The 27,241-nt window shown below is 56.9% G+C and overlaps 1 protein-coding gene across 4 annotated transcripts in view; it reads left to right on the forward strand.

Annotated features, from left to right (window-relative positions):
• LOC104692570 (receptor-type tyrosine-protein phosphatase V-like) overlaps positions 1–26,571 on the forward strand; it is a 40,731-nt gene extending 14,160 nt beyond the window's left edge. Inside the window, exons 8-40 of one of the 4 annotated variants that reach the window (XM_039565143.1) lie at positions 712–972; positions 1,462–1,734; positions 2,129–2,398; positions 2,960–3,229; positions 3,375–3,647; positions 3,860–4,132; positions 4,530–4,799; positions 5,180–5,452; positions 6,246–6,518; positions 7,043–7,315; positions 8,341–8,610; positions 9,038–9,316; positions 9,549–9,683; positions 9,790–9,994; positions 12,756–12,823; positions 13,190–13,316; positions 13,625–13,672; positions 14,092–14,185; positions 14,994–15,084; positions 15,574–15,650; positions 16,479–16,613; positions 17,153–17,275; positions 17,740–17,900; positions 18,274–18,409; positions 18,882–18,961; positions 20,213–20,300; positions 20,731–20,821; positions 21,466–21,542; positions 21,857–21,991; positions 22,516–22,638; positions 23,121–23,278; positions 23,701–23,836; positions 26,012–26,571. In XM_039565143.1, coding sequence (XP_039421077.1) covers positions 712–972; positions 1,462–1,734; positions 2,129–2,398; positions 2,960–3,229; positions 3,375–3,647; positions 3,860–4,132; positions 4,530–4,799; positions 5,180–5,452; positions 6,246–6,518; positions 7,043–7,315; positions 8,341–8,610; positions 9,038–9,316; positions 9,549–9,683; positions 9,790–9,994; positions 12,756–12,823; positions 13,190–13,316; positions 13,625–13,672; positions 14,092–14,185; positions 14,994–15,084; positions 15,574–15,650; positions 16,479–16,613; positions 17,153–17,275; positions 17,740–17,900; positions 18,274–18,409; positions 18,882–18,961; positions 20,213–20,300; positions 20,731–20,821; positions 21,466–21,542; positions 21,857–21,991; positions 22,516–22,638; positions 23,121–23,278; positions 23,701–23,836; positions 26,012–26,071 — 5,606 coding nt within the window. In that variant the 3' untranslated portion in view covers positions 26,072–26,571. Of the gene's footprint in view, positions 1–711; positions 973–1,461; positions 1,735–2,128; positions 2,399–2,959; positions 3,230–3,374; positions 3,648–3,859; positions 4,133–4,529; positions 4,800–5,179; positions 5,453–6,245; positions 6,519–7,042; positions 7,316–8,340; positions 8,611–9,037; positions 9,317–9,548; positions 9,684–9,789; positions 9,995–12,755; positions 12,824–13,189; positions 13,317–13,624; positions 13,673–14,091; positions 14,186–14,993; positions 15,085–15,573; positions 15,651–15,997; positions 16,053–16,478; positions 16,614–17,152; positions 17,276–17,739; positions 17,901–18,273; positions 18,410–18,881; positions 18,962–20,212; positions 20,395–20,730; positions 20,822–21,465; positions 21,543–21,856; positions 21,992–22,515; positions 22,639–23,120; positions 23,279–23,700; positions 23,837–26,011 lie in introns of those variants that run through there. The other 3 variants (XM_039565144.1, XM_039565145.1, XM_039565146.1) reach the window with 3 other exon arrangements.
• Positions 26,572–27,241: the final 670 nt, after the last annotated feature.

The following is a 27,241-nucleotide window of genomic DNA, read 5'->3' on the forward strand; positions in this document are numbered from 1 at the left end:
AAGCCCATGTGTGGCCCTTGGGCTGTTCCTGCTGCCCGATGAAGGGGCTGCTGCCTGCAGGGGGCTGAGGGGGAGGCAGGCGCAAGGACAGGGCACATGTGACACCTGGTCTCAAGAGCAGGTTGTGGATTGGAGCAGCAAAATCTGCCTCCCCACGGTTCCTGGTGAGGGTGGGCTCAGAGGTCCTGGGAGGGTTTGTGCCAGCATCAGGCACAAATCAAGAACAGATCCTGCTTCGTGCCTTCTGGACTCAGTGTTCGGCAGGTTCCAGCCAGCTTCTCCCCTTCCCCTCACCACAGCTGGGTGGGTGGGCAGGGAAGCACCATCAGCCCCCTCAGATCAGCATCTCCCCATGCCCAGTCTCTCCTGGGTGACTTGTGGAGCCACAGTTGGTGCTGTCCCAGAGCTGCCACTCCGGGAAGGGACGATGGAAGCTGTACACAGTGTGGGGAGGCACCCACCCAGCCTGTGGTGCTGGGGCCACTAAGAGCTCTCTCTGCAGCCCCGGCTGCCCCTGTGTGGGATGGAGACAACTGCAGTGTCACAGAATCACAGAACTGTTAGGGTTGGAAGGGACCTCTGGAGATCATCTAGTCCAACCCCTCTGCTCTAGGGTCACCTAGAGCAATCTGAAAAGCAGAAAATACCTCGTGAAAGCAATCTTCCTGCCTGATGCACTGCCCTGTGTTGTGCTGTCCTTTTCCCTTGCAGAACCACAAGCTCCATCTGGCGTGAGCCTGTCCAGCCAGGGTAGCCCCCACAGCTTGCTGGCCAGCTGGGAGGAGGTGATGGGGGAGGGCTATCTGCTGGCCCTCAGCCTCGCAGAGCACCCCGTGAAGAACAGCTCCTTGCTCAGGGGTGTCACGAGCTTCACCTACGAGGGCCTCCACCCTGGGACCCTCTACACCTTTGAGGTCAGCACTGTGGCTGGTCCCTACACATCCTCACCCCGGTGCATCTCCAACTGGACATGTGAGTACCACAGCCCTGGGTTCCCACTGGATCCCCACTGGGTTCCCTTCCCCCTGATGTCACACCTCAGGGCACTGACAGCACACGTCTTCTACAGCTTCATCCAATAACTGGGCAAAAGGCTCAGGAGGAGGCAGAGGTGCTGCTGGATGTGTCTGTCCCTGCTCTGTTTGCCAATCACCAGGCACAAGGGGCAACTGAGCCCAGTGCCTTTCTCCTCAGCCCACCCTCCTATGGCGCTACTCAGGCTGCCACTGCCTTGAGCCACCCCCTCCACCACCCACCACCTGCCCCAGAACCAGAACAATTTTTTCTCTGTGCCAGTTTGAAGTGTGCTGGCCCAGTCCCTGCCAGACTGGTGTGTGGGTGTCAGCAGGAGTGACAGTGGTCAAAGCACCTGCATGCAGGTTCTCCCAGGGAAGGAGCTCCTGCCCCAGCACATCTGGAGTTGCACTTCTGCCAGGTGATTGTAGACCTTTTCTTTTCTAGACCCTTTGCCCCCAGAGCAGCTGACCCTCAGCAATGGGGGCCACAGCACCTCTCTGCAAGCCTCCTGGAGAGCAGTTTCCTCTGGCAGCACTGGCTACACAGGGACCCTCTGGGAAACCAAGTCCCAGGTGCAGGTCAGGAATGTGACTGTGGGGAATGACTGGACGAATGTCACCTTGGAGAACCTGGTCCCTGGGCGACAGTACACACTGGAGATGGCTGCTGTGGCTGGACCCTACAGATCCCCGGTGCGATCGGCCACCGACTGGACGTGTGAGTGCGACAGTCCTACCTCACCCTACTGCAGGTCACAACCACCACCTGCCCACCAGAGCAGAATGCTCACAGGTGGTGGGGAGAGATGGGGAACCAGGGACAGGGGTGCATAGACAGAATGGGAGGTCAACTGGAGCCACATTCAGCCATGTTGGAAGTAAAAGGACCTGCAGTGCAGGAGGGACCCATCACCAAACAGAAAACATTTCCAAGCAGCACCCAGGGGAAGGTGGAGACCCACTCCCATGTCTGCTGCTCTGGATTTGGTGTGCTAGGGCTGACTCCTGACCCAACCCCAGCAGGCACAGGCAGTGGAGGGTGCCCAGGACAAGGGTGTGCAGCCCCCACACCACAGCCAGCTCTCACTGGCCAGGTGTCTCTTCTCTCTCAGACCCCCTGGCTCCAGCCGGCGTGACCCTGACCAACACCCGGCGCCCGATGGGGCTCTCGGCCTTCTGGGACAAGGCTGCTGGTGACGTGGACCAGTTCCACCTCCAGCTCTACAGCAAGAGCCATGCGGCACAGAGGAACATCTCAGTGGGGCCAAACACCCACAACTTCACATTCCTGGGGCTGTCCCCTGGCACTCAGTACTTCCTGAAGGTGACTGTCCTTGCTGGCCCATACAGATCCTCGTCACACTTTGCCACTGAGTGGACATGTGAGTCAGAAGTATTCGCAGTCTCTTGCGGGGATGGGACATCCTGGCACTGCCTGCAAGACTAGCAGTGACACAAACTTGTCTGGGTGGAGGGAGGGCTCTGGTGAGACCTGCATGCTCCCTGTCCTGGAAGACAGAGCACATGTCATAGGTTAGGTACTGTGTGCTAGCTGCTGGGCCCCAAAAGACCCTTTTCCCCAGCTTAGGTTTTCCCCAGTCAAGCTGAACCTTCTGCCTAGACCACTGGTGATCTCAAGGCCAGCCAGGGATTAGTGGGAGGGGGATGTGAGAGAGGAAGCACAGAGACCTGTATAGGCTGTCTGCTTCCTGTCCATGGAGCAGGGCAGCCCACAGGGAGCTCAGTGGTCTCGGCACCTGCCTGCCAGCAGCACCCTGGGGACATGCACAGGCAGATTGCATGTCCCCCAGTAGAGCAGGAGATCTGGTGGTCAGGTGCCACCACTTCTCTTTGAGCCCTGGGCAGAGGTGCAGGCTGTACCCTGGCTTCTCCAGGTGGCTCCTCCACCACCTCATGGGTGTCCATGCTCTGCTTTCCTCCAGATCCACTGTCCCTGGCTAACGTGAGTGTGCAGCCTGGCCGGAAACCCCAGGAGCTGCACGTGAGCTGGGTGGAATCCGGAGGTGGCAGAGATCACTTGGTACAGCTCTCAGTGGCCGAGTCCCTGTCCATCATCAGGAATGTGTCTGTCCCCCGTGGAGTCACCCAGCTCGACCTGGAGGGGCTGGTGCCAGGGTCCCGGTACCGCGTGGAGATCATTTCCCAGGCTGGGCCTCACCGCATCTCCTCTCAGACTGCCATCGGCTACACTGGTAGAAACACAGCTCCCCTGCTCCCACCAGCCTTTACACATTGTCTGGATGCTCACAGTCTTCCAGCTCCCAGCTTCACTCCCAAACTAAAGTCTGTCCTGAGCACCCCAGGTTTGTCCCCAGTGACATTGTTTCTCTCCCACAGTCCCACTGCCTCCTCGTTCCCTGTCTGCCAGTCCTGTCAGCACAGCCTGGGCTCTGGCTGTGCACTGGGAGCCTGCTCCTGGGCACAGGGATGGATACCTGCTCAGCGTGCTTGAGGAGGGCTCTTCTGCAGTGCCAAGGTCCCTGGAAGCAGGGAAGGACAGCACCAATGTCACTGTGTCACAGCTGGAACCAGGAACGTGCTACCTTGTTGGGATCTGGGCAGTGGCTGGACCCTACCGCTCCCTCCCCAAGAACATCACCTGCTGCACAGGTCAGCATCTGTGACACCCACGGGTAGTGGGATCAGTGTTGGCACCTGGGAGAGGAAATGAGAGGAGGGGAGGAGGAGGGCACCCTGGCCTGGTTCCTGGTGAAGCTGGCCTGTAGTCACATCGTGCCTCTCACAGCCTCCTTGTACCAAGATGGCTGCATGTTCAGAAGTGGATTTTTTCCTCTCTGACTCGTGTCTTTTTTTCCTCACAGTTCCTGCTGCACCAACAAACCTGAGTCTTACCAACCCAGGCAGCTCCTCAGAGCTTTACACATCCTGGAAGAAGCCCCCGGGCAGGAGGGACCACTACCGCATCACTCTGTATAGCCTCAGCACCCAGAGCAGGATTCCGGTCCAGACCTTGAGTGCAGATGCCCTGAACTGCACCTGGACTCACCTGGAGGCAGGCAGCAAGTTTGCTGTGCAGGTCACTGCTGTGAAAGGCTCATTAGAAGCCTCTTCCATCAATGTCACCCAATGGACATGTGAGTCTGCTTGGTTGGGTTGGGCACAGTGCTCTGGTGTGAGCCTCCACCTGAGCCTTCCAGAGCACCCTCTGCCACCTTCCCCATCCCAAGCTGTGCCCACAGCTTCTATGCAATGGTCTCACCTCTCTGCTCACTGCCCTCACTCCATCCCTGACGCAGAGCCAATCCCCCCATCCACCCCAGAGGCTCTGGGTATCTCCCCTGCCACATCCAGCTGCAGACCCCAGGGGCGATACACTCAAAGTCATGTGCCCTGCCTGGCTCTTTGTGCCCCAGCTTCTCTCCAGAGGATCTCTGGTCCAGCCTGCCCACCGCCTGGAGGGCCCCTGGGCACAGCAGGCAGCTCTCAGCACTGAGCAGGGGGGTAACTGACTGTCTCCATGTTGCTTTCCAGATCCCTTGGCCCCTGTCAACCTCACCCTGAGCAGCCCTGCAGCCTCAGCGCTGGTGGTGTCCTGGGCAGTGGTGGGACGAGGGGCAGAAGGCTTCGTAGTGAATGTTGGTGACGCAGCCTCCGGCGCTCCCGTCGGGCACACGGTGCTGGGTGGCGATGCCAGGAGTCACATCCTGAGGAGCCTGAGCCCTGGCACCCGCTACAGCGTGGCAGTGAGGGCCACAGCTGGGCCCTTCCACGCCAGCACCCCCAACCTCACCCACTGCACACGTGAGTGTGATGCTCTCCTTACAGCCAGGTGTTCTTTTCCAGATCTCCCCTTCCCAGTTTAGTCAGAGACCACACTGGTGCAGCCTTCCTGCTTTCCTCTCCCACCTGTGCAAGCACCCAGTGCTTACTCCCTGCTGGACGTAGCATGAGGAGTCTGTGCCTGATCCTGTGCCACACCCCACCCCTGGCAGCCATCCACAGTGATCCACAGTCTCAGACAGCAGCCAGGGAGGAAGCAGCTGCCACAGAGTCACAGCCAGCCCGTGGGACCTGGTGGAGCTGACCCATCTCCTGCAGCACGGGCTTGGCACAGACGTGGGGCATCTGCTTGAGCTCAGGCCAGATGTGGCTCCTGGCAGTGACCTGTGTTTCCTCCCCAGGCCCGCTGCCCCCAGCTGCCCTGCGCTGGCTCAGCACGGGGCATCCTGACCAGCTGAGCGTGGCCTGGGGAGCCACGGCCGGGGGCAGAGATGGATACACACTGACCCTGTACCACGCACAACTGGGCACTGTGGCAGCTACAGCCTCGCTTGGGAGAGACACCCACAACTTCACCTTCACGGGACTGGCCCCAGGATATGAGTACTCCCTGGAAGCCACTGCCACAGCTGGACAGTACCAGACAGCAGCACCCAAAATCAGCGGCTGGACATGTGAGTACCTGGGGCACTGTCCCCTGTAGAGGGGTGGGAGATATCACACCACTGGGCTGTCCTGAAGAGAGTTGGGAGGTTCACAGGGGACCTGGTGGCTTTGGAGATGTGCACACAGCCGTGCACAGGTGTGACACACAGCAGTTAGTGCAGGGGCCCTCATGGCACTGGGGTGTTCAGCTGTAGGCTTGCACAAGGATGTGCTGATGAAACAAGGCTGCCCAGATGTGCCTGTGCTGGGACATTCCCTGCCCATGCTGACCCATCTCCCTGTGTACAGGAGCACAGAGGTGTACAGGGCACCTGTACTGTACCTGTGTACAGGAGACTCACTGAGTCTCCTCCCACAGGTAGAAACCACCTTGCCATAAAGGTTCATGAAATTAATCAGTGGAGTACAATAAGCCACTCCACAGTCCTCCCAGGAGAGCAGGTCTTTGATGGGCTAAGATTTTAGGGCTGGTCAGAGTACAGAGGCTGTGCCGGTGCTGTCTGGGCAGCAGGGTGTGGGAGCACACGTGTGCACACAGCAGGGTGAAGCGTTCCCACTGGGCTGTGGGAATGAGGGTGACCTGGATGAGCAGGGGTTGGCATCTGAGGCACCAGTAGGGGTGAGCATCATTAAAGGTGAGGTGAGATGGGAGTGGAAGAGAGAAAAATGAGGATGAGGAGGCATGGGCCAGAGGGGATCCTCCCTCAGGGGGCACCTGTCCTGCTGCACAGTGACCCGTCAGGTGTCTGTTTCCTTCTGCACGGTGTCCGGTCCCTAACGTGAGGTGTGCTGGTTCCCCAGGCCCACTGCCCCCCATCTCCGTGCGCTTGCTGAGCACAGGGCACCCCAACAAGCTGAGCGTGGCCTGGGGAGCCACGGCCGGGGGCAGAGATGGATACACACTGACCCTGTACCACGCACAACTGGGCACTGTGGCAGCTACAGCCTCGCTTGGGGGAGACACCCACAACTTCACCTTCACGGGACTGGCCCCAGGAAGCAAATACATGCTGGAGGTGGCATCTGTGGCTGGGTCCTTCAGGGCACCTGCAGGGAATGTCAGCAACTGGACATGTGAGTACCTTTTCTGAGGGGATGTGTGCCTTTCTGGGCAGTCACAAAAGCTCATGGCCAAGAGCATGGCCCCACTGACTTTCACAGCAGACGCCAAGCCCTGCCTGGGGCATGTCAGTGCCATGGCACTGAGCAGGTGCTGACAGGACCACTCCCATCATCAGCTCCACCAGCCTGGGTGAGGGAAGCTGGAGCTCCAGAGCCATGCATCTGGGGAGAGCCATGGAGGAGGGAGCAGCAGACAGGGCAGGGCGTTCACCTTCCCTGTCCTTTGGCTGGCTGCATGTTCCCTCCTCACCCCTCCCCAGGTGTCTGGCTCCATCTGGGACAGGGCTGTCCCTGCTCAGACAAGCACAGAGAAGTTTGCAGAAGCTTTAAGCTTCCTCTGGGCTGTTGGGTGCTTCCACACAGTCGAGGCTAAGTGCCCTGTCCAACGTGGTGCCTCCCTTCTGATGGCACTGCCAAGAGACCCAGGCAATGTCCCCGGGCCCATTGCTGACATGTCTCCCATCCTGTCTCTCCAGACCCCTTGGCACCCCGTAATGTGTACATGACGAACCAGGGGTATCCCAACAGACTGAGCGCGTCCTGGCGAGCCGAACCCCAAGGACAAGACAGTTACAGGCTCCTCCTGTATCATTCGGGGTCAGGTATTGTGGCAGCCAATGTCTCTGTTGGGAAAGGCACCAGCAAATTCACCTTTTCTGGCCTGGCTCCAGGACACAAATACCTGCTGGAAGTGCTGTCCATCGCAGGGCCCTATGCAGCCTCCGCAGGGAACATCAGTGACTGGACAAGTAAGTGTCAGAGCCGGAGATTCTTCATCTTGCATGAGGCTCAGCCTTCCCACCTGGGTGGGCTCAGCACCTGTGGTGGGAAGGGGCAGAGACTCAGCCAGGACTGCTGCCTGGGAGCTGTAGGATCAGAGAATGGTTTGGGTTGGAAGGGACCTTTTAAAGGCCATTTAGTCCAACCCCCCTGCTACTAGCAGGGACATCTTCAACTAGATCCGGTTGCTCAGAGCCCTGTCAAACCTGACCTTGCATATTTCCAGGGATGGGGTGAGATGAGGTGGGATGAGATGGGGTGGGATGTACCAGTGTAGCAATGGGATCTAGGGCTGGGCAAGCCCTGGTGGATGGCAGAGCCAGGCAGGGCGGTGCTGCTGCCTGTGGGAGGGCCTGGCAGCCATGAGTGCTGTTTCAGGAGGCAGCCTCCGGCCCATGGCGCCCTGCTTGCACAGTCTGGCTCCTCCAGGCACGGGTGACTGAACAAGAGCACAGGGTCCCATGGCAGTAGTGCTGCTCTGGTAGATGACACCCACAGCCTGGGGGACCATGAGGCCTCACCCCACCATTCCTGCTGCCTTTCTTCCAGGCACTCCGAGAATTGCTGGCATGGGGTATAAGGGGAGGATGGGCTTTTTTTTTTCTTTTTAAGGAATGTGGAAATGCAGATAAGCACAATAAGCCTTTTCATGTGCTTGTCCCCACAGCCCCTGCACTTTGCTTGGGGAATCCAGCGGTCCCTGCTCCCACGCTCAGCCATCCCCTGGCAGGGTGCAGGGAGTCATGTGCAGAGCCCTTCGGGCAGGTCTCTAGTGAAACTTGCTAATTAGCAGGAAGAAGAATCCATCTCCCCCACGCTCCTCACTCTGTATGTCCTTCAGCTGCCACTTAAAGGTCATTTCTGGCAAACAGCAGCTGCGGGAATATTATCACTGAGCATGTGGAGTCTCCTTGTGTGTCACCCATCTCCTGCTTGTGTCGCTGTAGAATAGAATGCATGCCAGTAACTCTTCCTGGTGTGGTTTTTGTTGTAGCTCCCTCAGTTCCCCAAAATCTCTCGGCGGTGGCTGAAGGGAACAACACAATGCTGATCTCCTGGGGCAGTGTCTCTGGACAGCAGGACGACTGCCAGCTGTGGCTGCGGGACCCCCGGAACAGCTCGCTGCCCTGGCAGCACTCCCTGGGCAGAGGACAAGTCCAGCACCTCCTCCAGGGGCTGATCCCGGGCAGGAACTACTCTGTGTCCTTGAGCTGCGTGGCCGGGCCGTACTGGAGCAGCACCAAGCCCTTGGCAGTGCCCATGGGTGGGTACACGCTGCCATAGGGAGGCAGCAGGGCAGGCTGGAAGGGGGAGAAACACCTGGGTGGTCTCAAGTCTGGATCGACCCTTGAGTGTCAACAGAGGCATGGGAAGTCTTGTGGTGGGAGATGGGGAAAGCCAGCAAGGTGACCTTCTGGTAGCCATTGGTTCCCTAAGCTAGTCCCAGCACAGAGATCTCCTGTCTCCTGGCTACCTGTGAAGCAGAGCAGACTTTGCAGAGATCTCCTGTAAGACATGAGCTCAGGCCCTGCCCATTCACACTGTCCTGTGGTCCATGGCACAGCAGGCCCCCAGGCTGCAGGTGTCCGGCTCTGCTCGTCTCACTGGCCATGGGAGCAGATGCTGGCAGGGGCAGAGGTTGGGATTTCTCTGACCCAGTGAGTCCAGAGCCTGCCCTATCTCCTTTGCAGAGCCAAATCCGGTGAAAAATGTGCAATGCCTACCAGAGTCAAGGAGCCTTTACTTGAACTGGACGAGCTCTCCTGGAGATGTGGAGGCTTATGAGGTGGTGACAGAGAGACTCTCTGAAGGACCTCCCACCTCCAAGTATACCATGAGCATCCCTTCAAGCGAGGCCAGTCTGGAGGGGCTGGAGCCAAACTCCTCCTACCAAATCACTGTGAGCACCGTGGGCATGAACACGCTGAGGAGCCAGGCTGTGACTCTGCTCTGCAGCACAGCAGTGGAGCGTGAGTCCCCTTCTTTCCCACAGGCCTTACCACAGGCCCCAGGAGAAAACCCCTGGTATTGCTGGTTAAACCCAGGGGCTCTTTGAGGTGCTTGTGAGGCCCACATGGCTGCACTGACCTGCGGTGGGTTGGGGCTCTGGCAGTGCTGCTGCAACCAGTCACAGACTGAGCAAAGGGGGAGTCTGGGATCAGGGACACACTACGAGGCTGTGCTTGCCGGTTCCTCTTCCAGCCCTGCCCCCACCCCTGCGTGCAGACGTCTTCCCAGTGGAGGCCAGTTCCACAGTTATCATTTCACCCGACCTGTTCAGCGAGGAGAATGGCCAGATCCAGTACTACGGTGTCATTGCTACCACTAATGAGTCACGTAAGTGTCCCTGCCTGTCCCAGTCTGCAGTGGCTCCCTGGAGGGCAGCAGGGCCCCTGGACGTCACTTTGGGGCTGTCACTGTCACCTTGAACATTCCCCTCCAGTGCTGAGGCCCACCCAGGAGATCATGTCCAGCACATGGTATGACCACTACTACGGGACAGAGGACTCCTACCTGGCAGTGCTCATCCCCAACCCCTTCCGTCAGAGGAGCTCCCCCGAAAGCTGGCGAGTGCCGGTGGGAACAGAGGAGTGCGGCCAGTCCAGGGCAACGTGCAATGGAAAGCTGAAAGACAACGAACAGTACAGGTGAGAGATGTCAGCATCCCTCCTGAGGGAAGGGGCTGGAGGAGAAGAAGGACTGCATGTGTCCTTGGTGCCACCAGCTCCCTGGATGTCACCTCACCCTCACACCCCCAAATCCCTAGCAGGGGACCCCAAGGGTTCTCCACCAAGCAGCATTTGCAGAAGGCAGGGGCTGGCATGCAGGGAATATTAGGCAGTGTAGTGGGCAGGGAGAGGGAAAGCTGAGGCTGCGAAGGGCTGTGTGTGTTGTCTCGGGAGCTGAGCAGATGTCCAGCCCCAGGACAGGAACTAAAACAGATGCTGTTACTTGTAGGACTTTGGTGTGTGACTCAGAACCATGTGCAGACAGTGCAAAAATGAAACCGATTTGGAAACAGTTCAAGTGGTGCCTATTCAGTGTGGGGCCCAGAGGCTGGGGGTAGCAAACACTCAGGCTAAGGTCCAAGTTCCCCATGAGACACACACATAGATCCCAGTAGTCGTAAGTTCAGAGTCTTATTTGACAGTAAATAGAATCCAGGAACATGGAGGTACATGTTTTCTTGTAGGGTACCTTTAAAACTGTTGATGGAAAAAGAGGTTTTCCACTGCCAACAAAGAATAGTATCTTTAGTCAGTCCTGTTAATTTAGCAGCTCACAGTTTCATCAAATGGGGACCATCTCCACAGGCATTTCTCTGATCCCCCAGAGTTCTGGAAGGTTATCCCATTTCATTTTTAAGAAACTTGCAGCAAGGTGGCTGATGGGTGATAAAGACACTGAGAGCATTATGAAAAGAGACTGAAAGTCCAGGGGAGAGCATGTGCATGAGAGAGCTGCCCTTTCCACTGGGAATTAAGGGAGAATTAAATCTGCCCATGAGTGTTGTGGTGAGTGGGTGTTGGGGTTGGACCTGCTGCCTTTCCCTTTCCCTTTCCCTTTCCCTTTCCCTTTCCCTTTCCCTTTCCCTTTCCCTTTCCTTTCCTTTTTCATTCTCACTACTTTTCCTATGTGCAGACATGGAAAATTTTTAACTGATTCTTACTGAGTTGTTTTATATTCACACTCATGCTAAACGGGCTCTTAAACTGCTGGTTGGGGCAGCACTGGTCCAGATTGGTGATAACACACAGGAGGTGGGAAATGGCTGTTTTCTCCCAGGGAAAAAAAAAAGGGGAGTTTCCAGAGAGCCATTGCCTTGGAAATTTCCCCCAGAGTGGGGTTATCAAGAGCAGAGGGCAATTCCTGTGTGCTGTGTTATCCTGCCTGGCAGGAGAATGGCTGGCAGTGCACTCCTATCCCGTGTCCATCTCATGCCCATCCCAGGTCCCTGAGCTGGCGTGGAGATCTCAGAAAGTTTCAGAAGCTTGGAGATGAAAGCTGACCACCCATCAAATCTGTCTGTTCTGTATTGCTCACGCGTCACCTCAGGTGTGGCAGGGCAGGACTTACTGCTTCACCCCTCAGCCTCAGCTCTGGAGGGTCAGCTGGGGATGGAGAGGGAACAGCAGGGCAGAGGCCTCAGACCAGGGTGTATCAGCAGCCTCGAGGGGACTTTAACAACAGCACAATCACTCCAGGACAGCCTCCACATGCAGGCACTGAAGAGCCAGGCTCTGTACCTGCCCCAGCCACCTCCCAGTTTTCACTCCAACAGGAGCCTCCCACGGAGGAGCAGCTTACTCAGGGACATCAGGCCCTGTCATTAGTCCACCTGCCATGATTCAGTGACATGATTCAGTAACATGGACTGAACTGTCCAGTTATTCAGGACTAGAAGATACTTTTACACCACAGCTTTCTTTCCGTTTGGCTGCCCTCAACAACCTAAATACTCTCGGTTCAAACAGCACTTGACCTAAATATCCAGCCTAAATACTCTCAGTACATGGAACACTCAACCTAAATATCCGACCTAAATATCCTCAGTAGACTGTGCTGCTCTCTGAGTTAGTGATTATTAGGGTGGTGAAAAGCTGACAGCCCATCCCCACTCAGAATTTCTGTTCTTGTTTCCTGTCTTCCAGTGAGTTATTTATTCACAAGCCCTCATCTTTCATGCCATGACTTCTGCAGGCTCACTTTTCAAAGGAGGTCTGTGCCCTGGCAGCCAGGTGTGGGGTGCTGCCAGAGGGGACCCACACACAGTCGACAAGCTCTTGGCTGCTAAAATCCAATGCTATCTTTAAAAGCTTTGGCTTGCATTTAGGGCACAAGGAGGGGCCCTTCCAAGTCACCTGCTCAGAAGGGAGTCAGCTCTGCAGAGAGCTGTGGGGATTGGTGTGCCCACTGCCAGGATGGGGACAAGGGGCAGATCTCCATGGGGAAGAGGGTGCACCAGCCACCTCTGTGTGTGCAAGGAAGGGTCAGCCAGCTTCCAGCTGAAATGCCGCTGTGTCAAACAGGGCTCAGCTCTTTCCCATCAACCCAGTTAACCAGTTGACATGAACTGTGTGTTTTTAATGTTTTGTGTCCTATGAGAGACCAGACACTACCTTTCTCTGCAGATAACCCTTCGGAGCAGAGCTGCTTCCCATTTGTGCTTTCTGAACAATTTCTCATGCTCCCCCCAGTGGAACAAACTTGTCCAAGAGGTAGAAAAGGGAGGAAAGACCATTCCCACACATCCCCTAAATCCATAACAGAAAACCAGCTTTTTCCAATTCAGCATTTCAGGACAGAGGCAGGGTCCTGTTCCCCTGGGTGCTGCCTGCTGGGTGCTGGGTTCTGGGCACTGTGCTTGGCTCAGGGTGTCCCTGACACAGGACTCTGCTTTGCCTTTAGGTTCAGCATTGCTGCCTTCACCAAGTATGACCCAGTAGCCCCTGCTGTGACGTTTACCCTGTTCTCAGGTAAGCTGAAGAGCCTCTTCCCTACCTGGCTGTGTGGGTTAGAGGTAACGAACAGCCAGAGGGAGCTCATAGGCTACAGGAAATACAATAAATAGAATAAATGCAGCAGTCTATCATAGAATTATAAAATGGATTGGGTCAGAAGGGACCTTAAAGCTCAACTCATTTCACCCCCTGCCATGGACAGGGACACTTTCCACTATCCCAGAGTGCTCCAGGCCCCATCCAACCTGGCCTTGGACACTTCCAGGGATGAGGCAGCCACAGCTGCTCTGGGCAACCTATGCCAGGGCCTCACCACCCTCATAATAAAAAACTTTTTTACTGATTCTTACTTCTCTCTATACTCTCTTTTTTTAATTCCAGCTGCTGGATCCAGTGCAGACACAGCTCCACTCTCAATGCCAATAATTGCTGGAATCATTGTGGGATTTCTTATCACACTTGCAGCTGTTTTTGCTTTGGTTTACTGGAAACAGCTCAAAGCAAAGAGGTGAGCATGGGCCGTACCTTACCTGCTGAGTGCAGGCTGAGGTACCCAACCTTCAGTGCCAAGCCTGGAGGAGAGCAGGAAGAGGGTGTAAAAAGAGACTTAGACAAACTAGAATGTGGGCTAGTGGAATTGTGCCTGGCAAGCTCAGAAGCCAAAGGCAGAGGGGAAGGAGGAGCTGCCCATGTGCAGTTAAGTTACAAAACCCTACAGGTGCGCAAGGCAGTGTGCCTGCCAGTGGCACACAATACCTCATGGCATCGATCTCTGCACTGCAGGCAAAAGTAACAGCTCCTGTGCTTTGATTCTAGAACCAAGAAGAGCAGCCTGCCCCAGGAAATGGTGACCTACAGCTTGAGGTGAGTGCTGGAGTCTGCCCTCTGTATGGCCTCACTGCAGCTCCCACTGTCCTGTACCTACTTCCTTTTTCATGCTTTGACTCCGGAAAAACCCAGCTGTCTCCTCTCCTCAGTTATTTTATAAACCAGTCTTTCCCAAGTTCAGCATTTACTGCCCAGCTCCATTCCAAGTCAATGCATTGTCTACACCTCCTCTGTGGGTCTTCTGCAGCAGGGGAATATCCTCATCACCCTGAAGTCCCTCCCAGTATTTAAACTGTTGTACCCACTTCCCTGGGATTGAGGTGGGCTATAAACCATCCCTGTGTGCATCCAGGTACCGCAGGTCTCACGGCTGGGCTGTCTCAGTGGCACCTGACTGGCTGGCCAGGCCTCCCAGTAACTAAGGCAGGTTTTCCTCTGGACTTCATTTCCTGCAGAAACGTCCACCGGCCAGTGCCCCTGCAGAACTTCAAGCAGTACTATGAGATGAAGACAGCAAGTGCTAACCACGCCTTTTTCCAGGAGTTTGAGGTGAGATGAGACTCCTCCTAGAGATGACATTTGATTTCTCCACTCGGTGGGTCTCCCATCTCTAGCAATCCAGCCACCCTGTGAAGCAGCCTTGGAGGCCAAAGATTGGATGGACCAAGTGATCAAGCAGTTCCTTTGCTCAAAACCTGTTTTGTTCAAGTTCTGGTCAAAACACGTGTGGTGTGGGGTGAACTAGGACACAGCAAAGTGCCCCAGCCCTGACTGGAGGTGAAGATGAGAGGGGTGGCGATGAGAACCACCCTGACATTGTTAGAAAAGAGTGTGCAGCCAGAGGGAAGGTCGAGGAGCACTCTCAGACCTCCAGGGTCAGGCTGTGAGCTTCACCTCAGGCTGCTCCCACTGCCAACATCTGCAGCCTCTGGACTGTTCTGCTGCAGCATCTTTCAAATTCCCATCAGCAATTTCAAACCCTTCTCAGATCACCCGTTTCTGGCTTCTTGAGTGAGGACAGGGGCAGAAGCCGATGCAGCACAAGATATTTCTGTTTGCTCGGTGGAAAATCCTCTGAGCTTTGTGGTAGATTTGGTAGATTTCTGAGGCTTTTTTCACCAGTACTTGTTCTTGGGCTTTTCTTTTAAATATGAACAGTGCTGTTGGAAAAGGCACTGGGAAAAGCCACCATGGCTCAGAGTGTGCAGGCCATCTGAGGGATGAGTGGAGCAGTTCTCTGTGTGAGAGTAATCCTCTTTACCCTCCAGACAGAGCCACTGGCCATGAGCAGGGAGCTGAGCTGACCAGGAGCTCTCCAGAGGAAATGTTTGTGCTTATCTTTTCCCCTGTCCTACAGGAGCTGAAGGAAGTTGGGAAGGAGCAGTCGAAGGTGGAGGCTGAGCTCCCAGCAAATGTCTCCAAGAACAGATATCGCCATGTGTTGCCCTGTAAGTGCTGTCCCCTCCCAGCATCTGGTGTGGGAGCCCAGAGGGCAGTGCTCAAGGACAGGCTCACCTTGCTTCGCTGCCAGGGTCAGTGCCTGCTCCTCTCCTGGGAGCAGGAGGACTCTTGAAATGGGCCTCAGTTTCCATTTTCCTTCTGGAGACCTGAGGCTTGATGGTTGAGCCAGAGCTGAGCCACCGTCCTCCCCAGCTCCTCCAGCAGGCTGCTGGGTGAGCCCTGCTCAGGACAGGTCCCAGCAGGAGACCAAAGGGGGTCCGTGAGCTTCACTGATGGACCTCATGACCCCAGCTCTGTTTTCCAGTCCCCTGCTAGCCTAGCTGGCAGGCAGTGCTCACGTCCTCAGGGAGAAGGTGCCTGGCAGAGCACAGAGCCTCCCTGCTGGAGCTGCTGAGGCTTCTCCCACTGGGTTACCCAGTTGTCCATGTCCTGGTGAAGGGCTGCCTTGGGGTTCACCTGTGTGGGGTCTCTTTCAGATGATCATTCTCGGGTCAAGCTGAGCCAGCTGGGGGAGGATCCACACTCAGACTACATCAATGCCAACTTCATGCCTGTGAGTGCCCACTTGCCTTCCCCACAGAGAGATGGCCACAGGGCACTGTCACAGAAACTCTGGAGGCAGAGTGTCCTTGTGTGAGGGCTGGGGGACATGAGATGCTGGTGAAGGCACAGCTGGCACAGGCCAGCGAGGTTCTGGGGGGAAGATGGAGATGTGTAGGTGCCCTTTAGCAGGGGATGATGGAGCCTGTCAGATGGCAAATGCTGTGATGCAGAGGTGTGATTGTGGGAAGACTGGCAAGTCTCTCTGCTTTCTGCTCGTGGACTGTCTGTCCTCTTCCATCACCTCCCAGCTTACTGCCCTGTCTTTCTGCCTGCTCTTTTTCCTTCTGGTCTGTGCAGCTGCATTTGAACAACCCTGGAGCTGTGCCTTCATCCCCATCCGGGAGGTTCCCAGGTAACAGCAGGGCACACAGCATGCAGTGCCGTTGTGTGGATCTGCGGGGCATGTGTGTGTCCAAGGGCAAAGAAATACCCTGAGGCCTTGCATGCTTACCCTACCCTCAGCAGTGAGGGGGAAGCACAGGGAAGACCCAAATGTGACTTTCTCTGGTTACACTGAATGAGGAACTGCTTGGAGGGAAATGGCATGGGTCACTTTATTCCAAATGTGTAGAGAGTGTGTGCTGGGCAGCTCATGCTTCCTGTGAAATCAGCTGCTTCTGAGATCAGCTGCCTGGGAACTGTGCCTGTGTGGGCTAGGGGCAACAGGAATTTTGCCTTCTACCACAAAAGCAGACCAGGCACTGACTGGTCCCAGGGCAGGACCCACCTGCCTTGGCAACCTGACAACTCGTCTTGCTCATGTCTGCCTCTTGCTCAGGGCTACACATCCCAGCAAGAGTTCATTGCCACCCAGGGGCCCCTAAAGAAAACCATAGAGGACTTCTGGAGGCTGGTGTGGGAGCAGAACGTATGCAACATCATCATGCTGACAGTGTGCATGGAGAACGGGCGGGTAGGTCGGTGCCAGCCCCAGCCCAGCCCTGCCCTGGCAGTGTGAGCTGAGCCCAGGGCTGGGTCTGTGTCCTCCACAAAACCCCTGCTCTCATATGGCTCCAGGATGAGCACAGTCCATACAGCTTCCATGAAAAGGCAGTTTGGGGGAAGAGAGGCTGATCTGTGCAGCTCAGCTGTAGCTTGGGGCGGGCTGAGCCAGCACTGGAGCTTAGCTAGGACCATGCCCACCACCCTCGGCTATTTCCGCAGAATCTGAAATTGCCATGTCCTCTGGGCCACCTCACGTGGACTGTTCCTCCAATCTCCAGGGATGATGAGACCCTCACAGGTCCTTTTTTCTGGAGGAGGCTGAAATCCAAATGAAGGGGCTGTGAGGGAGAGCTGTGCAAAGCTCCCAGTGGAAAGGGGAAGCACCCCTGCCTGCTCCCCAGGGCTTGTCCTGGCTCTCCTCACAGCCACTGCTCTCCAGATGCTCCCTGGGAGCCAGAAGATCACCTGGTCCCTCACTGGCCTCACTGGGACCCTGTCCTGTTCTAGGTCCTCTGTGATCATTACTGGCCATCAGAATCTGCCCCAGTGTCCTACGGGCAGGTGCGGGTCCACCTGCTGATGCAGAGCAGCTCTGAGGAGTGGACCATCCGGGAGTTCAAGCTGTGGCATGTGAGTACAGACCCCAGGGGATGTGGGAACCTGTCAGGGGTTGGGGGTAGGCACTCAGTGGTGGTGGCACCTTTCCCTGCCATTTGTGGGGCTCAGAGAAGATCCGAGCCCTGAGGAACAGTCTGCCCCTTCAGATGGGTGACACAGGGGTGTCCAGCATGTGTCATGCTGCTCTCCACCCTCACTCTCTCCTTTCCATGTCCCTGCCCTGGGACAGCCTGCAGTTTCCAGGGCATGTTCCCTGGCAGTCAAAGGCAGGTCTCCTCCCTCCCACCTGCACATGTCCCAGCATGGCAGGGACTGTGGGGGAGGATGGAGGAGCAGGAGCCACCAGGCAGTGCAGACCTGACTTTGGCTGTTCCCTGCAGCTGAGGCAGGTGTCCTCAAGTCCCCAGGTGCTGCCAGGGCTGTGGGGTGTGAGCCTTCCTCGGGGGGCTGCACACCCATCACCAATCCCCGTGCAGGAGGGTCTCCGGGCAGAGCGGTTTGTGTCCCACCTGCACTACACAGCGTGGCCCGACCACGGCATCCCGGAGTCCACCACTTCCATCATGACCTTCCGAGAGCTGGTCCGGGAGCGCATCCAGAGCACTAAGGATGCAGGGCCGACCCTCGTGCACTGTAGGTGAGGCTCTGCCCCAGGGGATGGTGGGAGGAGAGGGTGGGAGAGAGCAAGGGGGGTCCTACTCGTGCACAGACTGTGAGGGAGGGCAGTGCCCAGGAGACACAGCTGCTTGTGGAGTCTCCTGCTCAGGTGTTGAGGACTACAAGTCTACTGGCAGTCTGCCCCCAGCCCCAGGGCATGGGGCAGGTGGAGATGGTCAGCACCAACCCAGGGCAGCCTGAATGGCTCCCAGCCCCGTACTGTGCTGGGACCGGTGCCTGGGTGTGCTCAGGCGGTGCCCAGGGAGCAGCCTTTAGGAGCATGTCCAGTAGCAGGAGGTAGCCCGTGGACTGTGATTCAGGCCTTGTTCAACCCTTGCTGTCTGTGCTCCCAGTGCTGGCGTGGGCCGCACTGGCACCTTCATTGCCCTGGACCGGCTGCTGCAGCAGATGAAGCAGGAGAAGGTGGTGGACATTTTCGGTGTCGTTTACACCTTGCGGATGAACCGGTACCTGATGATTCAGACGCTGGTGAGATCTCTGCTCCCTCTTTTCCCTGGCCCCTCACTTCATTCCATTGAAGTTCATAGGGCTGGCAGTTGGATGAGCTGGCTGGCCAGCCCCAGCACCCCCAGGCTGGTCGCCAGCCTGTCACTGTGTCATCGTGCTGCTGAAAGCAGCAGCTCAGCTGGAGTGGAAATTGCTGGGGGGGGTCTTCAGCAGCTTCATGCCCTGCTAGACCCACAACGGCAGCATCCAGAGACCTCCCAGGAGGCTCAGAAACACCCCGGAGCACTGAGGAACAGGATGAGGCCCTTTGCAGGCAATTCTTAGCTCACACCATGTTGTTGATCTGTGATGCTCCACAGCCTGTCTCCTATCTCCAGCCCTTGGGGCTGGGACAAGGTGTCAGAATGACCCTTCAGGACAGAGACCATACCCACCCTCTCATGCTGTCTCTGCAGTGTGACAGTCTGTGTTGCTGTCTGCCTTTGCCTTCCAGTCCCAGTACATTTTCCTGCACAGCTGCATTTTGGAAAAGATCTTGGAGGAACCTCCCCTGGATTTATCAGGGACAGAGAGGTAAGGCCTTGCTGTGCTTTGCCACTATGCCCACCCTGATCCACAACCCCTCCCGGCAAAGCCTTGGCTCCAGGACAGAAGGACAGGGAAGCCCAGCCAGCCATCCCACCTGGTGTTGTGAGAGGGTCAGCACAGGGGGGGCTGTTCGCTGCAGCACGGGGAGCCCAGCACAGAACAAAGTGCCATCTCCTGGGTACGCCAATGCCAGAGATCTGCAGAGCTGTGCTGGGGAAGGCACTTCCCTCAGCCCCTGGCTTCCCAGCCCACAGGCATGCCCTAGTGATGTGTTCCCCTGTACTTTGCACTGGTGAGGCTGTACCTTGAGTGCTGTGTCCAGTTCTGGGCCCCTCAGTTCAGGAAGGATATTGAGATGCTTGAACGTGTCCAGAGGAGGGCAATAAGGCTGGTGAGGGGCTTGGAGCACAAGCCCTATGAAGAGCGGCTGAGGCAGCTGGGGCTGTTTAACCTGGAAAAAAGAAGACTCAGGGGTGACCTTGTCACTCTCTACAAGTCCCTGAAAGGTGGTTGTTTTCAGGTAGGGGTCGGGCTCTTCTCCAGGCAGCAACTGACAGAACAAGAGGACACGGGCTTCCCTGTGCCAGGGGAAGTTTAGGCTGGACATCAGGAAAAAATTCTTCACTGAAAGAGTGATTGGGCACTGAAATCATCTGCCCAGGGAGGTGGTGGAGTCACCGTCCTTGGAGGTGTTTAAAAAAAGCCTGGACGTGGCACTCAGTGCCATGGTTTAGTTGATGAGGTGTTAGGTCATAGGTTGGACTAGATTACCTTAAAGGTCTTTTCCAACCTAGTTTATTCTGTGATTCTGTGATTCAAACTGGAGAAGCTCGTGGCAGCTAGGTGGCCTTGGGATGTGCCTCCTAATGGAGGCCAAGAGGACAGAGCAGGGTCCAGCTGGGCATGGCCTTGGCCACCTCTCTCATTGTCTTGGGGCTACATCTGGAGGTCATGCACCTGTCTTTGTGGCCAGATTGTCTCCTCCCTCACACAGAACAGGATGTCCTTGTCCTTGCTGCCTCTTGGGAATGAGCCCTGGGCCGTGCCACCCCTGAGACCTGCCTCTGTCTAGGGGAGACCGGGTTGTCACAGGCCAGAGCTGGGCTGGGAACCTGGGAGATCCCTGGCATTTGAGGAGTGAAGGTCTGCTCACAGCCCTGTCCACCTGCTGCAGACACAGCCTGGGTGCTGCTGAATGAGCTCAGCCTCACCCTTGTGCCCTGGCTCTCTCCCCAGGTCCTGCCCCATCCCACTGAAGAACTTTGCCCAGCACTACGCCCAGAAGGCAGCCAAGTCCCACATGGGCTTCCTGAGGGAGTACGAGGTGAGAGCTGTCCTGGGCAGGGAGTGCTGCCATGGCTGTATGTGCTGAGGGGACCTGGGGAAGGATTGTACCTGCTCGGGCTGGGAGATGCCCTGTAAGTGCCTCCTGAGTGGGTCCCATGCCCCAGTTTCACGGTGGTTCTGGCAGTGTCCCCTCTCCATGGCATTGCATGCCCAGGCACAGCTCCCTCATGCATTCTGCACTGCTCAGGGTCTGTCCATCACCCACTCCTTCCCAGGTCCCTCCTGGCAGCATGGCACAGACCTGGCAGCCCACTCTGGAGCTGGTCTCATGGCACTCCTGCTCAGGCTTCTGCATGTGCAGCCATGACCCCCCTCTGCCGAGTGCAGGTGTCCTCAGGAGGCCCCGGTTCCTCCTGTTCCTGACCCTTCCTGCCCACTGCCTCCTCCACTCTCTCTCACTCTGGCAGGCCCTCCTGGAAGTTGTCAAGGAAGAAGCCAGCTCTGCACCACCATCTTCAGGCAGCCAGCAGACACGGCCCTCTTCCAGCATCCTGCCATGTAAGTTCTGTGACACCTGCATCCTCTTCCTTTCTGTTCCTCTTCTTCCTGCATGGAGCTAGGCTGGACCAGGGCCGGTAGTCCACAGCACAAGAAAGTATTTTGAGACTTTGGGTGAAACCAGAAGGTTGCCAAGGTGTTTGGGGTGGAGCATATGGTGTTTGGGACTGGGATTGGTAGGTTTGCTCAGCCTGGAGAAGAGAAGGGAGATCTTGTTGCTGTTTTCAGCTACCTGTGGGGAGGCACAGGGAAGAGTGGAGTCTTCTCAGAGATGTGCCATGGAGGGACAAGAGGCAAGGAGGATGATTTGGGAGGGTAATCCAGCTCAGCAGAAGGAATAGCGAATTTCCCTGAAGGTGGTCAAACACTGGAACAGAGGCCCAGAGCACCTGCAGGCTCTCCGTCCTTGGAGAGAGGCAGGTCTCCACTGGCTCAGACACTGAGTGACCTGCACTACAGGAGCTTGGGATAGAGACCTGTCCTTTGGGAGCCAACATGCACAGGCTGGAGATGAGCACTGCAGAAGGGAGTGCCTTTGCCAAGAAATGGTCAAGGAAGGATTGGATTTGTGTGGCAGTCACTCTGCAAAACCTGTTGGAGCTCAAGACTGCCTTGAATCCCTGCAGCTCCCACTTTCTTTGCAGATGATCGCTCCAGAGTGAAGTTTTCCCTGCTGGAACAGGGCCCTTTCTCAGGGCTGCTGCAGGTGTGGCGCATCCCGGTGAGTCTCACCCCCAGCAGCAACGCCCACCCCTGTGCCTGGGTCCCCCATCCTGGCTGTGCTCCTGTGCCCTGCACTGCTCCACTGGTCACTGTCACTGTGATCCTGCGTGGAGAAGAGGGGAGTACGAGGATTGAGGACATCACTTCCCTTGCCTGCCCACTTTGGGCTGTCCTCACTTCCCTCCCTCTTTCTCTTCTCTCCTTGCCTCCTGACCTGCTGAGCTTTCTTCTCTTCCTGACCTTTCCTGCAGCCACCTGAGCCAACAGAGCACTCTCTCCAGCAGCAGAGTAACACTCTCATTCCCCACCCAGGGCTGCAGCTCCAGCAGGGACTATCTGGCTGTCCACGGCCCTGACAAGCTGACCATGGAGGACTTCTGGACCCTGGTGTGGGAACAGGATGTTCACACAATCCTAACACTTCTCCCATGGCAGGAGAAGGGGGAGGTAAGGCACTGTGCCCACCTGTACCATGGCAGTGGGCGAATCTGTTCAGTGGAGCTGGGACTAGCAGAGCTCTTGAAACACTTCACTGCCTCCTGAGTCCTGGGTGCAGATCCAGCTTAGCTGGAGCTGGACCTTTCCTGTGTCCAGGTGCTCCCACAGCTTGTCATGGGAGCCAGGTTCTGTCTGCCCCCCATGCCTGGACTCAGCTGGTGCCCTTCAAGCTGTATCTGTGTGGGACTAAGGGCAGCAGCTCCTGCTCTGCCCAGCCAAGGTGTAGACACTGGCAGAGCAGATTCCAGCTCAGAGCTCTGAGCAGAGCTGCCAGGCAGCTCTGGGTTCCCAGATGACCCGGCTGAACCTGCTGGTGTTCCCAGAACTCCCTCAGGCTTTAGGTGGGGGATGAACTGACATGGAGAGATGCCGGGAGTGCTCTTGGTCCAGCCCTACCACAGACCCTGAAGATGGTGACTGATTGACAGAGAAGCCAAATTTCAACAGGAAGCCAAATTTCTTGTTGCACACAGGTGCCAGGTGAGGTGTGCTGGCCCCTGGAAGGAGACTCGCTGTGCACGAAGACGCTGACCATCCAGTGTGACTCGGAGAAGCTTGTCTCGGGATGGAGATGTACCCAGCTCAAACTGAAACACGTGTGTGTCCGTGGGGCTGTCCTGGCTCCCACCTCCTGGGATGGGGGTGGGTCTGTAGGGATCTATAGGGGCTGAAAGGTGTGTGGGACTTCTCCAGGCTGCAAGAGCAGAGTGTCAGCAGTCCACAAATGCAGGAGTGAGTCTGGATTGCAACATCCAGAACTGAGTGGACACAGGAGATACATGGGAGAGGCCCTGGGGGCTTCCCCCACCCCTTGCTGATGGGTCACTCTGACCCCTTTGGAAAGGCCCACACAGTTCTCAGTTCCCTCTCCAGGGGCAACTCAGGGTGCCATGGGGAAGGAGAGCAGGTTGCCAGAATCATCATACCCACAGCATGGGTGGTGGGCAGTGCCCCAGCAGAGATGCCTGCACAGCTCTACAGGAGCTGGCAGTCAGCTCAGGGAAGCCTTAGGGAGCCTCAGGATGGGAGAACTCACCCATCCCTCCCCAACATCCATGTCAGCTCTTTGGTCTCGCAGGAGAAGAAAGCAAAGGAGAGGCAGGTACAGAGGTTCCTGTACACGCTCTGGAGCAGCAAGAAGCAGCCCGATGTCCAGAGCCTGGTGGAGCTGCTCGTGGCTGTCAGACGGTGCACGCCCCACCGGAGGAGAGCCGGTCCTCTCCTGCTGCACTGCAGGTACCCCAGGGTACACCTCCATCCATGGGCAGCCTCCCGAGCTGGGAGCCACCACAGCTCCTTGGCATGGTACCAACAAGCCTTCCCCTCCATGCCCTGGGGACATGTTGATGTAGGTCCATGGGAGCCAGTGGAGGTTCTGAGCCTGGGAGGTCACAGGGAGCAGTGCTCTGCTGAGGACTGGGACAGGGCTAATGGGGCTGGGCGAGGAGCGTGGGTGGAGCAGGCATTCCCAGGCTGGGGTGCCCAGGCCAGCCCTGGGTAACTGCAGGGATACTGGGAGCAGCCCTGATATCCTCACTTGCACACAGAGAGAGCTCACAGTGCACGGTGCCCACATGGCTCCTTGGACTGGTGCCCTCTTCCAAAGAGGTTCAGCTCAGCCTGGCCTGGCATCAGTGACCCTCCCTTGTCCCCTGCAGTGGTGATATGAGCCAGATGGGCACACTGATCTCCCTGGACTGCCTGTTGTACCAGATGAAAGCTGAGAGAACCGTGGACATCTACGGCGTGACCCTCCAGCTGGCCAGAAGCTGCTGCCTCATGACCCCAACTCTGGTAGGTGGGAAGAAGGGGTGGGGGACAGGGTGGAGCAGAGGCTTCGTGCTGACCTGCCTGGAGCTGGCAGCATCCTGCCCACTCCTGGGTGTTCCCTGCTGCCTGGGAGCCTGTCCAGCCTCAGCAGGGATTTACTTTATGCTTCCTCTCCACCCTGTGGCTCTGCCAGCCACCAAGGGCTGAGGGCACTGACTTCTCCCAGGCAAAAGTTTTCCATCTCCTCAGTTCTGGAGTTAAGATCAGTTAAATTGCATGTGAGCTCACAGTAAGTGCAAGGCACTCTTCCCATTGTACTCAGAGAAGTATGGAGCACTGGTGTCGTCCTACACAGCCTGCCTGCTCGCCCTTGGCTCCTGGGCGTGGCTGTCAGCCTGGGCACCCCGAATCTGCTGGGTACCCCCTTGGCCAGTACCTTTCCTGGTGCATCCCCCAGAGCCTGGTGTTGCAGCTGGGGCTGCCTGTCAGGGGGTCGGTGGGACACACTGTAAGCCACACGGGCAGGTGCCCTGTGGGCTGTAGCACTGTCTGCCGGTGCCGATCCGTGCCAGCCCAGCCTCGGCGTGCCAGTCCTGCTCCTGGCACCAATGCCTCTGGACGTGCTTCAGTTGCTGCCACTGCTGAACGAGCTGATGCACAGCCCTGGAAACGCTCCCCACAGGGCACGGCAGAACTGGGGAAGATCTCTCCAAGGCTTCCCAGATGCAGAGCCTCCTTCAAGAAGCTAATTACATTCTTAATTAATGTGAACCATGTGCGTGGTGGGAGCCAGAGGAGGGCAAGGCGTCCACTGCCCCCGCTTCAGAGCCGCTTTGTGTTCCCGCAGCGCCCGGCCCTGCAGGGACACAATAACCCATAAAGGCACAGCAAGTGCCCATCAAACGCTGCTGTCCTGCAGCCCTCCAGGCTCCTCCATCCCGGTGGGGGCTTGCCAGCACCCCTTAATGTCTGGCGGGGTCAGCGGCTGCTGTCGTGCTGAAGGCATCAGATTTTGGGGGGGGGAAGCAAGGAGGAGGATGAACTTTTGATGGATATCCTTGGCTAACTGTCGGATATTAAGCACCAGCAGCTCCAGAGTGGTGCGTGTCTCAGGGCATGTGCTCTTGCATGTGGCAGTCACTGAGTGTGCCTGGGCTGGAGTCAGCCCTGGGCTGTCGCTGCAGATTTCACAATCAGACCTGACTCGTTGAAAGCACGCTCTGGTGACCTGGAGCCTCAGCCATTGTGTGATCCGCGGCATTCCCAGCCCTCCGGTGAGGCTGAACCCGCCACCACAGGGAGGAGGCTCCTCGTGACTTGCGGCTCAGCCAGCACATTAACGAGCTGTTGGGGAATGCTGGTCGGGGCCCCTCTGCGAGTCCCTAATCCCCCCTGCCCACTGCCATGTGATTCCAACCCACACCATGTGCCAGCTGGCCGTGCCCTCCAGCTCTGTGCCCTGAGTACAACCCCATTTACCTTGCTCACATCTTGCCTAGGCAGTCCTGGGCGTTTGTAGCCTGGTGTCATTTTGGGGCAGCCTGGCATTCGGGCAGAACCTCATAGCAAACGCACAGGGGACTTGGGACCTCTGAACCCACATTTGGACCTCATGGATCCGTTTGGTGATATTAAAAAGAGACAAACAATGCAGCTGGGCTAAACCCACACAGATTTTTCTGTACCTCTGTGAGCCTACAAGCATCTACCCTGACCTGCTGTCAGCACCTGACTGGTACACTGGGACTACACCAAGGGAAACTTCTGGTCCAGAGGTCCCTCATGGCCCCAGGTCACTGCCAGACCCCATGCACTCCAGCTTCATGCCCTGCAGCATCACTGGAGTTGCTCTTTGCTCTTGTTTTGGATGCAAACACCACAGCACATCCAAAAGCCACTGGGGCACTTGGAGGAAGCCCAATGAAATTATTCCTCTCCATCTCAGATGGGATGTTCCTCTCAGCCCCATCCCAGGGGGGTGAAGAAGGGGAAACAAACATGGTGTAACAGGCTTGATTCTTCCTTTCTGGGTGATTGTGGTGGCACAGGACCATCATGGACTACTTGGGAGAGCAAATCCTGCTCTGCCATCAGACACTGTTCCTTAATTAGGATTTTTTAAGGCAAACTGCGAGGTTAATCTGTGACCAGGAGGTCTCTGTCAGAAACCTGACTCTGATGCCCCTTTCTCTCTTGCAGGACCAGTACATGCTCCTGTACACCTGCATCCAGGACATCACTGCTCAGAACCAGCTCTAGCACCACCTGGCCCTTCCTGGCACCCTTCTGCCTCCCCTTCTGCAGGGTCCTGTACAGAGCCGGGAGCTGGTGAGAGCACCATGGGACTCCTGGCACAGAGTGAGCCCTGCAGCGAGCGGTGGCCTCCCCTGGCACTGTCCCCAGTGTGTCGCTCACGGTGTGAGCTGTGACGTGGGGTGTCCTGGACAGACGGACAGTGTCCTGCCACGCAGCGCTGCAGCCCTCAGTGCAGACACGGTGACGGGCTGGGCAGGATGCTCTCTTGCTTTGGACATCTCCTGGGATTCCTGGTGCCTGGAAGGTTCTCTAGCCCCCCTCACCACACACCATGGGGCTCTACGGTGCCCCTGAGGCCCAGCACGAGTATGGAGCACCGTGGTCTCCCCGTGCCCGTGGGCACCGGCGTGTGGAGGTCTCAGATGTGCTGTGGACAGAGCTGGCTTGTCTCGGCTGGTGGAATGGTCTTAGGTACAAACAATAAACAGCCCTAGGAAAGCGTGTGCTTGTAAGGGAGGCTTGGATTTTGAGGGGTCCAGCTGATGTGAAGGCTACAGCATAGCAGCTGTTCCCAAAAGGGCAGCTGTGTCCCCAGCCATGGGACACTGCAGTGTCCCTTGGGCACTCGATGCTGCAGTCCATGGCACAGCAGCTTCTGCTCACTCTCATCTGCTCCTTCCCCTGAGGCAACACTTCTGCAGTGAATCTCCAGCCCACCCACAGCTTCACGAGGAAGGGACACATTTTCAGATGAAGCTTGGGCTCCAAGTTGTGAACCTGCTGGCTCCCCAGCACCAAGGAACAGGGCAGAGCCACCTGGTTCAGCTGACACACTGGTAAGCAGCTGGCAGCCCCAGCAGTCCTGCTGCTCTGGGAACTGGGTTGTCCATGCAGGGACACGGCTGCTCTGCAAGCAGGAGTGGCCATGCACAAGCTGAAATCACAAGTAACAACTCAGTTCACTGAGCTGCAAGTACAGGACAGAAGGAAGAGTTTAAAAAAAGGAGATGGTTTCACAAGCATATTCCTCATGTAGATAAAACTGTACCTGGGAGCCTGTTTACCCTTCTTTGCCCCTTCAAGCAGGGTGGGGTTATAGTGCAGTCCCAAAGCAGTAACCCTGTCCCAGTGTGGCCCACACTCCTGCCCACTATTCCATGTCCTGTGGCAGCT

This window comes from Corvus cornix, chromosome 26, assembly GCF_000738735.6.
Source record: "Corvus cornix cornix isolate S_Up_H32 chromosome 26, ASM73873v5, whole genome shotgun sequence".
Taxonomy (NCBI): Eukaryota; Metazoa; Chordata; class Aves; order Passeriformes; family Corvidae; genus Corvus; species Corvus cornix.